The sequence below is a fragment of the Mya arenaria genome, chromosome 2, assembly GCF_026914265.1.
Source record: "Mya arenaria isolate MELC-2E11 chromosome 2, ASM2691426v1".
Classification (NCBI taxonomy): domain Eukaryota; kingdom Metazoa; phylum Mollusca; class Bivalvia; order Myida; family Myidae; genus Mya; species Mya arenaria.
The window spans coordinates 19,007,170-19,019,878 of NC_069123.1; the positions used below are offsets into that span (position 1 = coordinate 19,007,170).

The following is a 12,709-nucleotide window of genomic DNA, read 5'->3' on the forward strand; positions in this document are numbered from 1 at the left end:
GACAAAATAAGTAAAGTGTGATAAAAGCAGATTTATTTTAAACCGGTTGGCAATTATTTAATTTGCTATTAAAAATAGTGTTAATATGATTTCATATTTGGTAATGCTTTTCAATGCAAAAGTTAGTTTTATAGGTTTTCTTTAAATTTATTTCAAACAAGTATTTTACGTTTAAATCAAAATGGTATGCAGCAGTTGAATACAGTTCACATTGTTTATCTATTATTTGAAGGAGCAAATAAAATAATATTTCATTTAATTCCAAGTCTATTTTGTTATACACTTCATAATACATTAAAACAATTACCCGGTACCAATAAACAAACATTGTTCAGAACCACCGGAACTTGACACAACCTAAACATTACCTGTGTTCAGAACCAGCATCCTAAATTTTGTATTTATATCTGCTGTTGTATGGTTTAAAACATATCTGGGCGCATTCATCATTTTTCATGTTCGCTTAATTGCCTATACATTTCTAAACACAACACTTATCAAAAACATACTATACAATATATATATATAAAAGAGGGCTGTCCCACTAAATCGTAGACTTTGTTGATAAAAAAATTATATGACGTCACGTATGAAAAATACTTCGCATCTAATTTATTCAATATATAACAAATAAAAAAAATCATAAAAAACTGAAACGTTTTTGTTAAGTAAAGTGTTTATATATATATATATATATATATATATATCTGGTACGATATTCCATGTTAAAAAACTGGTTTTTATCTACTTTTTTGTACCAAATACTCATTTTCCAGTATGCATATATGTATACTGTAGAGACTACAGGGCAAACATTAATCAAGAGAAACCCCTGTAATTAAACATGGACAGTTTTCCTTTACTAGTTGACGGAACAAATCCGAACATCATGTTTTGTTTCGTGTTTTAAATATAATGCCCGATTTTTATTACATGTATACTCCCTTTGTTTGGTATGAATCGATTATCCATTTGGGCAATCAAAATGAAAACACAAAGACCATCAAACTTCATTTGTATATATGTAAGTCGTCCTTGACCATTAGACAACCTGGTGCATTGTTTTTTGGATCACAAGGTTAAAGGTCACGGTCAACAGTCTTATGGATACTTTCTTTACAAAACAACTGAAGATCTGTTTTAGTTTTCAAATGGGAACACAGAAACTTAACCATGAATTTTTGATAGTCAAAGATATAAACAGAAATTGCATACTAGGTAGGGACTTCTTTCGTATGTTCAATGCAAGAATTTACTATGACCTTAAAAGAATCAGGATAAATAGAGAATACATCGATACTTTCTTTACAAAACAACTGAAGATCTGTTTTAGTTATAGAAAACAGTCATACTTTACTGGTAGGTTGCCCTTGACCAACAGACCCTTATTGCTAATGGGATCACTAGGATACAGTCAACAATCATAGAAACTCAAGAAGGATCTGACCAGAAGAAGCATGAAAGTAGATTTTTAGGTCAGAGGGTCAAAGGTCAAATCAATGCATTTTTTTACTGGTTCTTAAAACATCTTGATTGAATCATCTTCATATTTCTGTCAAAGCAGTGCTCAGGGAGTTTAATATTTGAAAACATCCTGTAACATCCTGTAATTTCAATAATAATAAAAAACATTTATAAAGTGATGAAATATCTTGTAGCTTTTTCTGTTACAAGGAAAACTGTGTGTCTTTCCAGTAAGTTAGACAATGAATGTGTTACATATAAAGTTATTATAAGATATCTTAAGTTGATACAAATACAGTCGAACCCCATTGGATGGAACTCCCTTGGCTCGAATTCCTTGATGGCTCAAACTGAATGTTAAGGACCAGCTTTTTTATATTGAACGTTTGCATTCCCGCTTGGCTACAATTTTCCGAGGTATTTTTCGCCGGTCCCTTCGAGTTTAAGCCAACCCTGTCCAACTGTATTTATATTAAGATTTATCCCCTCTGAAAGTATTATTCACCTTTTCCATGTTTGCTACACTTTGGAAGATTCAAATTGCATTATTATGCCCCCTTTCGAAGAAGAGGGGTATATTGCTTTGCACAGGCATGTCGGTATGTCGGTCGGTCGGTCCGTCGGTAGACCAAAGCTTGTCCGAGTGATAACTCAACAATTCCTGGACGTATGGTCATCAAACTTGACATGAAGGTTGGGCCTGACCAGTAGATGACCCCTATTGATTTTAGGGCTCATCGGGTCAAAGGTCAAGGTCACAGTGACCTTTAATGGTAAAATAATTTTAAAGCTTGTCCGAGTGATAACTCAACAATGCCTAGACCTATGGTCATCAAACTTGATATGGAAGTTGGGCCTGACCATTAGATGACCCCTATTGTTTTTGGGGGTCATCGGGCCAAAAGTCAAGGTCACAGTGACCTTGAATGGTAAAAGGATGTCCGAGTGATAACTCGACAATGCCTGCACCCTTGGCCCTCATTCTTGACTTGGAGGTCGGGCCTGACCAGTAGCTGACCCCTATTGTTTTTGGGGCTCATCGGGTCAAAGATCAAGGTCATAGTGACATTGAATGGTAAAAGGTTGTCCGAGTGATAACTCAACAATGCCTGCACCCATGACCCTCATAATTGACATGGAGGTTGGGCCTGACCAGTAGATGAACCCTATTGTTTTTGGGGGTCATCGGGCCAAAGGTCAAGGTCACAGTGACCTTAAATGGTAAAAGGTTGTCCATGTGATAACTCGACAATGCCTACACCCATGGCCCTCAAACTTGAATTGGACCAAGGTTTGGCCTGACCAGTAGATGACCCCTATTGTTTTTGGGGGTCATCGGGCCAAAGGTCAAGGTCACAGTGACCTTGAATGGTAAAAGGTTGTCCGTGTCATTACTCGACAATGCCTGCACCTATGGCCCTCAAACTTGACTTGGAGGTTGGGCCTGACCAGTAGATGACCCCTATTGTTTTTGGGGGTCATCAGGCCAGAGGTCAAGGTCACAGTGACCTTGAATTGTAAAAGGTTGTCTGAGTGATAACTCGACAATGCCTGCACCCACGGCCATCAAACTTGAATTGGAGGTTGGGCCTGACCAGTAGATGGCCCCTATTGATTTTAGGGGTCATTGGGCCAAAGGTCAAGGTAACAGTGACTTTGAACGATAAAAGGTTGCCCGAGTGATAACTCAACAATGCCTGCGCCCATGGCCCTCAAACTTGACTTGGAGGTTGGGCCTGACCAGTAGATGACCCCTATTGATTTAAGGGGTCAGAGGTTAAGGTCACAGTGACCATGAAAGCAAACTCGACAATTCCTGGACCTTTGGTCATCAAACTTGACATGAAGGTTGGGCATGACCAGTGGATGACCCCTCTTGACTTTGGGGGTCATCAGGCCAAGGTCAAGGTCACAGTAACCTTTAACGCAAAAAAGTTAACAAATCTTCTCCCAGTGATATCTCGACAATGCCTGAATCTATGATCATCAAACTTGACATGTAAGTTGGGCCTGACCAGGAGATGACCCTTATTGATTTTAGGAGTCATTGGGTCAAAGGTCAGGTTCACAGTGACCTTGAATGCGAAAATGTTTCAAGTGATAATTGGACAATGCCTGCACCCATGGCCCTCAAACTTGACTTGGAGTTGTGTCTGACCTGTAGATGACCCCTTATGATTTAAGGGGTCATTGGATTAAAGGTCAAGGTTACAGTGACCTTGAACGAAAAATGCTTGTCTGTGTGATAACTTGTCAATGCCTGCACCCATGGCCCTCAAACTTAACATTTAGATTTTTGGTGACCAGCTGATGACTACTATGGATTTTGAGGTCATAGAGTCAAAGGTCATGGTCATAACACACTATCCTCAAACTTTGAATGGTCATAATCTTAAAACTGCCTCAACGGCATACAATGTTAGCGACAAATCAGCTGCCATTTCGGTCCATGCATATTTCATTCAAGTGTCCATATAATCCTGACAACATGGCACTCAGGGGGGGCATAATGTTTGACAAACATCTCTTGTTAATTTCTGATACTATGATTATCATTGTAACCTTGTTTCTTTTGACATGTCAGGCGGAGGATGCCACAAGCCTGCATTCTCTTGAGACATTGATGTCAGAGTTCTTTAGTACTGCAGCAAGCAATGAAAGGAAGAGGCAAATAGGTGAGTGCAACAGGTTGAGTCTTTCACACTCAGAGACATGGTTTAATGGAGTTGGTCACATTACTCTGTTTTAAAGCTGCACTCTCACAGATTGAACATTTGACAACTTATTTATTTTTTGTCTTGGAACGAGCCAATTTTTGCGAAAATCCATGAAAACTAGTTATATAAGACTGCTGACAAAAAATTAAATCGCAGATTTTTATATAAAAGTTCAAAAATTGATGTTTTATGCATTTTCTTAAACCGTTAGTAACAGTTTAAGCCATAAAACATTACTTTTCGAATGGAAATATGAAAATCTACGATCTGATTTTTTGTAAGCAATCCTATATCATTGGTTTGCAGATAAATACGCAAAAATTTGCTCTTTCCAAGACAAAAAATAAAAAAGTTGTAAAAATGGCATATCTGTGAGAGTGCAGCTTTAAGGGAGTCAGTTACACTCAGAGACTCTTGTTTCAATGAGAGTTGATCCCACTCACAGACTAAATTTTATGTGGCATTGGATTTTAGTTCAGTGGTTAATCAGTTGTTCTTGACCACTATTACGTAGGCTAATTACCTTCCCTAGATATAAATTAAAATCAACTATTTTATGAACCTTTTATGAATGCAACAATTTTGGTAGGCTTATTTTGTTTATTTTTAACATTTTACTACTGATTTAAAGACTTAAATATGATCAAATGGATGCCTGACACAATATAGGTATCTTGCAATATTAGAAGGGTTTTTACAGGGTGGTTGAATATTTGTTCTATGCAAAATAATTGCTCCATAGCTAGGAGTGTTTACTGATTGTTTTGATCATCTTATGATATTATTACATTTAACATTTGCATTTATGTATGTATAATCCTACAACTCTCCATATGTTTCTAGAGGAGTTATTAAACAAGTTCAGCCAGACAAGGGACTGCTGGAAACAGTGTCTGTTCTTCCTCTCCAACACAAACAATGAGTTTGTCATGATGTACATTCTCACAGTGCTCGAGGTAACACATTGGATGGATATTTTTTTAAGTTTGTCTTTTCATATAACAGTTTTGTGAACTGGTACTTGTTTTAAGAAAATTTGGTGTGGTAGAAGTCATGAACTTTTGATTAATTAATGAAGAATGCATTGATTTTTCAGCTCACCTGAGCACGAAGTGCTCAAGGTGAGCTATTGTGATCACCCTGTGTCTGTCCTCCGTCGTCCTCCGTCGTCAACAGTTTGACTGTTAACACTTTAGAGGTCACAATTTGGGCACAATCTTAATGAAACTTGGTCAGAATGTTACCCCTCAATAAAATCTTGGACGAGTGTGATATTGGGTCATCTGGGGTTAAAAACTAGGTCACCAGGTCAAATTAAAGGAAAAGCTTGCTAACAGGGGTCACATTTATGACTGTATCTTCAGGAAACTTGGTCAGAATGTTAATAATAATAATCTCTAGGTCATGTTCGAATCTGGGTCATGTGTGAACAAAAACTAGGTCACCAGGTCAAATTGAAGGAAAAGCTTGTTAACACTCTAGAGGTCATATTTATGACTGTATCTTCATAAAAGTTTGTCAGAATGTTTATATTAATAATCTTTAAGTCAAGTTTAAATACGGGTCATGTGCGGTCAAAAATTAGTTCACCAGGTCATATCATAGGAAAAGCTTGTTAGCACTCTAAAGGTCACATTTATGACTGTATTTTCATGAAACTAAGTCAGAATGTTTATATTAATTAGCTCTAGGCCTATTTCGAATCTGGGTAATGTGTGGTCAAAAACTAGGTCACCAGGTCAAATTTAAGGAAAAGCATGTTAACACTCTAGAGGTCACATTTATAACTGTATCTTCATGAAAGTTGGTCAGAATATTTATATTAATAATCTCTAAGTCAAGTTTGAATCTGTATCATATGCGGTCAAAAACTAGGTCATTAGGTCAAATCATAGGAAAAGCTGATTAGCACTCTAGAGGTCACATTTATGACTGTATTTATATGAAACTTACTCAGAATGTTTATATTGATTAGCTCTAGGCCAAGTTCGAATCTGGGTCATTTGCGGTCAAAAACTAGGTCACCAGGTCAAATTTAAGGAAAAGCTTTATAACACTGTAGAGGTCACATTTATGACTGTATCTTCATGAAAGTTGGTCAGAATGCTTATATTAATCTCTAAGTGAAGTTTGAATCGGGTCATGTGTGGTAAAAAACTAGGTCATTGGGTCAAATCATAGGTAAAGCTTGTTAGCACTCTAGAGGTCACATTTATGACTGTATGTTCATGAAACTTAGTCAGAATGTTTATATTGATAAGCTCTATGCCAAGTTTGAATCTTGGTCATGTGTGGTCAAAAACTAGGTCACCAGGTCAAATAATAGGAAAAGCATGTTAACGCTCTAGAGGCCACATTTATGACCATATTATGTTCATGGAACTTGACAATTTTCATGTTTATACTCCAACCATAACAAGAACAGAAAATAAAAATGTACAAACAAAGACAAGTACGCATCCTTTCTAAGGTAGCAGACCACCAGACTGACATTTCAAATTCTCTAAAACTGTTATACCCTCAACTATAATATTTAACATGTAGCATTGAAAACTAGTCCTTAATTTGTTTTAATTAAGTTTCCATTGCCCTGAAAGACACTTATTCCCTCCCCCTGTCACAATTGCCCTCGCCCTGAAAACACTTATTTCACACTTGAATTGGATCAGGTGAGCGATACAGGGCCTTCAGGGCCCTCTTGTTTCATATTTTGATGATGATGTTGATTGATGATGATGATGATGATGATGATGATGATGATGATGATGAAGATGATGATGATGATGATGATGATGATGATGGAAGACAATGATGATGATAATGGACAAGGAAGATAATGAAATGATGATGTAGATGGCAATATAAAAACATGAGTAGGAAGCAATTTAACAGTTTGAGGGAAAGGTTAATAACCATAATAATTTTATAAAAAAAAAATATTTTAATTTTCAGAACCTAATTAATCGTCAATGGTTGGGTTTTACTGGTGATGAAAAATGTGAAATCAGGTCCATGTTGAACCAGTATCTTCTGCAGAACCACAGGAAGGTACCAACTTTCATACGCAACAAGCTTGTCAAACTGGTTGTCGACATTGGCCGCATCGACTGGCCTCACTTCTACCCAGATTTCTTCTCCAGCATTCTCCAGGTTCGAGAGACATTTTATTTGTATACATCAAGTCTGTCATTATACATATACAATGTATAGGAATCAAATGCGTTGTCATGTCTGTCCATCTGCAGGTATGTCCCGCATGCACAAATGGATATATAGTTGGTTCTAATTCCTTCATTATATATAGGATATACATTTGTAAAGTAGCACTAGTCGGTTAGGGTTAGTTAGGTTTAGAAGGGCATTAGTGGCTATATTTTTATAATGGGAGTAATGAGAAAGAACATAACAAAGGTTGATATGTGAGAACGTCCATTTTTGTCCAGTCCATATCTTCCTCATTCATAATCATATTTTAAAATTATTTGGCTGAAGTGACCATCATAGGATGAGGATGTGATGCGCACAAGACCTGTGTCACTACCTTCAAGGTCAATGTCACAGCAACCTGTTTGTGTCTGGTCCATATTTTTCTTATTCATGGCTGGATTCTAAAATTATTTGGCAGTAGTGACCACCATAGCATGAGAAGTGTCAAGCACAATATTTGTGTCCCTACCTTCAAGGCCAAAGTCACAGCAACCTTCTTGAACTGATAATTTGCTATATAAGCTTTACTGATAATAATTTGTGTCTGGTCCAGATTTTAAAATTATCTGGCAGAAATGACCACCATAGTATGAGGGTGTGTTGGACACAAGACACGTGTCACTACCTTTGAGGTCAAGGTCACATGGTATTTGGCAAAAAACGCCTTTTTGATGATAGTTTGAGTCTGGTCCATATCTTAGTTGAGTCAGAAGGGCAGATTTTGCATTCTGACAATTTGGATTGTGGAGGTATTAGTCACCTTCTGTGATAGCTCTTGTTGCATTGAGTTTGTAATGGTATGAGGGTTATTTGATTACTAGTGGCAGCATAGCTGCTAAATGGCTCATAAGAAATTAAAGCAGATCTGGACAATGTGTATGTGGAAATGGCTCTTCCGTAATAGCTCATAGTTTAATATTTTCTAATCTATGGTCAATTTGTCAGGGTTCAAATGATAAAGTGACTGGGGAATAACAATCCTTCAACAGTTTAAGCACAATGCAAAATTCATTTAGTTTTCCAAATTTGAACTGGCCCAATTGCCATTTAAACCGTCCATTTTGGCCGGTAGCCGGTTCTTATTTAGAACACTGAAGATTGGATAATTGTTGATAATTGCCCTTTTTACTGAAACAACAACAACAGGCAAATGTTGATGTTCACTTAACGGTGGTTCTTGGAGTGTCTTCGCCATTAAGGACGAATTGTGTCAACTTAATTTTAGAATAGAATTTTCAAACTACAGTTAATCCAGAGCAGTGATACAACCAGTCTGGGTGTGATCCTACTGCACACGGCATCTGAGGAGCTTGCAGTCCCACGAGAGGATCTCTCCATGGCGAGGAAGGAGGAGCTCAGCAAACTGCTGTTGCACCAGGTCCCAACTGTCCTCAATATCCTCAACAGTAAGTTCATGTGGCCAGATAGATTAAAATATTTTGTTTAGTCGCTGTTTTACTGGAAGTATGTATTATGGCGCTGGTATTCAGCAAAAAAACAACATGTAAGATGTTTTGTAAAATAACAAAACCCTGTTTTTTCAGATGTGTTAGAGACAGCCCTTGAGAGAAACAGTCACCTGGTGTCTGCCACACCCCCTCCCTCTCCCACACATGGGGAATCAGCTGCTAGCTCCAAAGCCTCATCTAACATGCTTCTTTTCTCCTCATCACCACTCAAGTCAGGTAGGTACATATGTCTATTTTGTACCAGAACAACCTAGCACTCACTGTTTCATTATGAGTCCAAAAATAAAAGGTGATCCTCTTTCCTGAAGAACAGTTTCTTGAAATGAATATTCGAATGAATCCTAAAATGGATATACATCATCAAGCCCTTACTCTACATTTTCTTTTTTTCCAGACATTTTCATGAGTGAACTATTCAAGAGCCCCGGGGGAAGCCACAGCCTGCCTGAAGCCCTCCCCCCTCTGGACTCAAGCACCCAGGAGTTATGTGCCCTTACCCTGAACTGCCTCTCCCACCTGTTCAGCTGGGTCCCCCTCTCCTCCTTCATCACTCCCACACTACTCTCCACCATATTCCACTTTGCAGGGTTTGGGTGTGAGATCAAGGGTGGCCGTACCATGAACAGTGGGGCTAACTTTAATTCACCGTCAAGTCATCTTGGCATATTGGCCATGAATTGTATTAATGAACTCTTGTCCAAGAACTGCGTACCAGCAGAATTTGAGGATTTCTTATTGCAAATGTTTCAACGGACATTCTTCTTGTTACAGAAACTTACTAAAGACAGTAGTACTTGTTCAAGTGGAAATAGACTTTCAGAAATTGATGAAAAGTAAGATTATTAATTTTTTTCGTTAACAAAGATTTATCATCTTTTGAAATATTGTCCATATTTGAAATATTATCCCCTGCCGAACCGAAGGTTTGGGGAAGGTGATAATGTTTTGGCGTTGTCTGTCTGTCCTTCCAGAACCATATCTGGGTAAGGATTAGTCAGATCATTTTCAAACTTGGTCAGAATATTCCCCTTGATCAAATCTCGACTTCATTTAAAAGTGGGTCACATGGGGTCAAAAGCTCAGGCTCTAGGTCAAGTCTTAAGAGAAGCCATTGAAACAAACTATAGGCATTATATTTTGTCTAATATTCATCAAACTTAATCAGAATGTTTCCCTTGATGACATATGTATAACTGGGTCACACAAGGTCAATAAATCAATTAAACTTCATACAATGGTAGAACAATGAGAGGAAGTGCAGTTTACAAGAACCATGTCTGTTTCAGTTAATTACAGAATTGTAGCCCTTTGTTACTTTTCCTTGTCCAGAGCATAACTTGAAAACTACTGCATGGGATTTAATTAAACTTGATACAATGGTAAAGCACACTGAGAAGAAGTGCAGTGTACAGGAACCATAACTCTATTTCAACTATTACAGAGTAATTGCCCTTTGGTAACCAGGTTTTCACATAGTGAAACCTGGTTATTAGAATGCAAATGTTGTTGTTCGTGCGAGCGGCTGGGCGATGTCAAACTCACCTATGAAACTGAATAACTTTAGTTAGGGTTGACATATCTTGACCCAACTTGGTATAAAGGAAGAGTTTATGGATACCTTTCTTGGGATTGCATTTGGGGCCTCTTGGGTCAAGGTCACTGTTATTTAAAATAGAAAAACGGTTGAAACTGAATATCTTTTATAACAGTTCATTTATCATAATTGACTTTGTACAATGCATATAACTGTTTGTAAAATAGAAACATGTTTTCTGCATAGCCAGATTTTAAGATATTGCAACCAATCTTGGGCTATAGAAATGTTATATTGACCTGAATGTTGAACACAGGCTGAAGTTCTTCTGTCAATAATTGAAAAACTGGTTTCGTCGCATTGCGGCGTTTCTTGTATCTTTTACTTGTTTTGTCTGGCACAACATCATCGTAACCATATTTTGTTCGAGATTGGTCAAATTATGTTCCAACTTGGTCAGAATGTACAGCTTGATCAATTCTAAACGGCTTGTAGAAGTGGGTCACATGGAGTCAAACAAAGGTCAAAAGGTCAAAATCTTTGAAGCACACTTGAGGCATTATAGTTTGTCCACTTTTCATCAGACTTCATCAGAATGATTCCCCTTGATGAGCTCTTCATCAAATTTAACACTGGGTGACATGTGATAAAAGATCATGTTAAATGTTGGACAGCACGGGTCAAAACCTTTGTCACTCGGTCAAATCTTAGAAAAAACTTGGGAAAGGTTTTTATAGAGGCATGTATCTGGTCCATTATTTATGAAACTTACTCATAATGTTTTCCTTAATGAAATCATTGATTATTTTGAAACTGGGTCACATGAGGTCAGAAACTAGGTCAAATCTTTGAAAAATCATGTCCGGAACCAAATATGGTATTGATTGGACAGACTTTGTTCAAACTGTGGTCAAAATGTTCTTCTTGATGTAATTTTGGTAAGCAGTAAAAGTGGGTCATGTGGGGTTTGAACCTAGGTAACATAATGGTCAAAAACTAGGTCACTAGGTCAAATTTTAGAAAAAAACGTGTGAAAATTGTAGAGGCTATACTTTTGCAATGTTTCTGGTCCAATCTTCATGAAATGTTTGCCTTGGCGTAATAATTTATTAGTTTGAAACTGGGTATCAATTCAACGAATCAGCTTGTTTTACTTGATAAACCTATATTGATGAATTCCTCCTAGAATAATCATTACACCAACATCTCAATGTTTATTATAAATTAATGTTGAGCAATACATCTCAATCAGAGAGTGTAGTCCTGAGCATTACTTATCTTCTTACCATATCTTTTTTATATTTTAGCTATGTGGAGAAGTTCACAGATTTTTTACGGCTGTTTGTTAGTATACATCTGCGGAGGTTTGAATCTAACAGTCAGTTTCCTGTGATAGAGTTCCTGGCACTGCTCTTCAAATACACTTTCAGACAGGTTTGTAATAGTTGTCGGATAAAATTTTCTAGCACACTGGAAAGGTATTTCCGGTGAATTCAGCTGTGCTGGAAAATTCTTTCTGGCATCCCCCATTTGCCAGATGAGTTACGCGCTGTGACGTAATACTTTTTATTTATTTTATTATACACTTTATGTTTATGTGATTTCAATAGATAAGTTCCATAAACATTAACTTGACAAAAATATATCTTCAAAACAAAATAAACCTTAAAAGACGTGATATTGACGAACTTATTGACATATGCAGTAAATACAAATTACTACGCATCATGACGTCAGTAAACATCATCGCACATGCTTTTTAGTGAAATGAACAAAAATGCGCTATTTATTTATTTATTTCACAAAACAATGTGATTTCAAAATGCTAGAAAAAATATCTATCATTTGTGTCCATTCGGGACAGAAAAATCTGACCCTCGGGCATGCTGCTTTGCCGGTAACTCGGCAAGCCTTGTTACCTGGCAACGCAGGTGCCATCTGGTTGGATTTTTCCATCTGGAACGGAAACACATGACAGATATTATTAAACCTGAATCGGACCTTTGTGCATGAATATATCATACAGCAAATGTGTCAAATATAATAGCTTTGTGAGTTATTTGTGTAAAATTAGTATTTTTTTTCTCATTCCCGATGTAGTATCTTTTACGAGTTAATGTCTTGATACCTAATAATAATAATATGTATCAATTGTTTGGTGCTATAAACTAAAATAGACATAGCCATAAGCATGTACTCCAGGAAATGGTTTAAAACCCTTCAAAATTGTTATACTATTTTATAAATTGTTATTATGTACTGTAAATGGTATGAATTTGAGCATGAAAAGTGCTGTTTACATGACTGTTTTCTTGGTC

At 37.0% G+C, this 12,709-nt stretch overlaps 1 protein-coding gene across 3 annotated transcripts in view; it reads left to right on the top strand.

Moving 5' to 3' along the window:
* Positions 1-12,709, top strand: part of LOC128218349 (exportin-6-like) — an 86,158-nt gene that overhangs the window by 10,300 nt on the left and 63,149 nt on the right. For all 3 annotated transcript variants that reach the window (XM_052926001.1, XM_052926010.1, XM_052926019.1), the window contains exons 2-8: positions 4,049-4,139; positions 5,025-5,137; positions 7,134-7,331; positions 8,635-8,794; positions 8,933-9,073; positions 9,252-9,690; positions 11,699-11,825. In XM_052926001.1, coding sequence (XP_052781961.1) covers positions 4,049-4,139; positions 5,025-5,137; positions 7,134-7,331; positions 8,635-8,794; positions 8,933-9,073; positions 9,252-9,690; positions 11,699-11,825 — 1,269 coding nt within the window. The remainder of the gene's footprint in view (positions 1-4,048; positions 4,140-5,024; positions 5,138-7,133; positions 7,332-8,634; positions 8,795-8,932; positions 9,074-9,251; positions 9,691-11,698; positions 11,826-12,709) is intronic.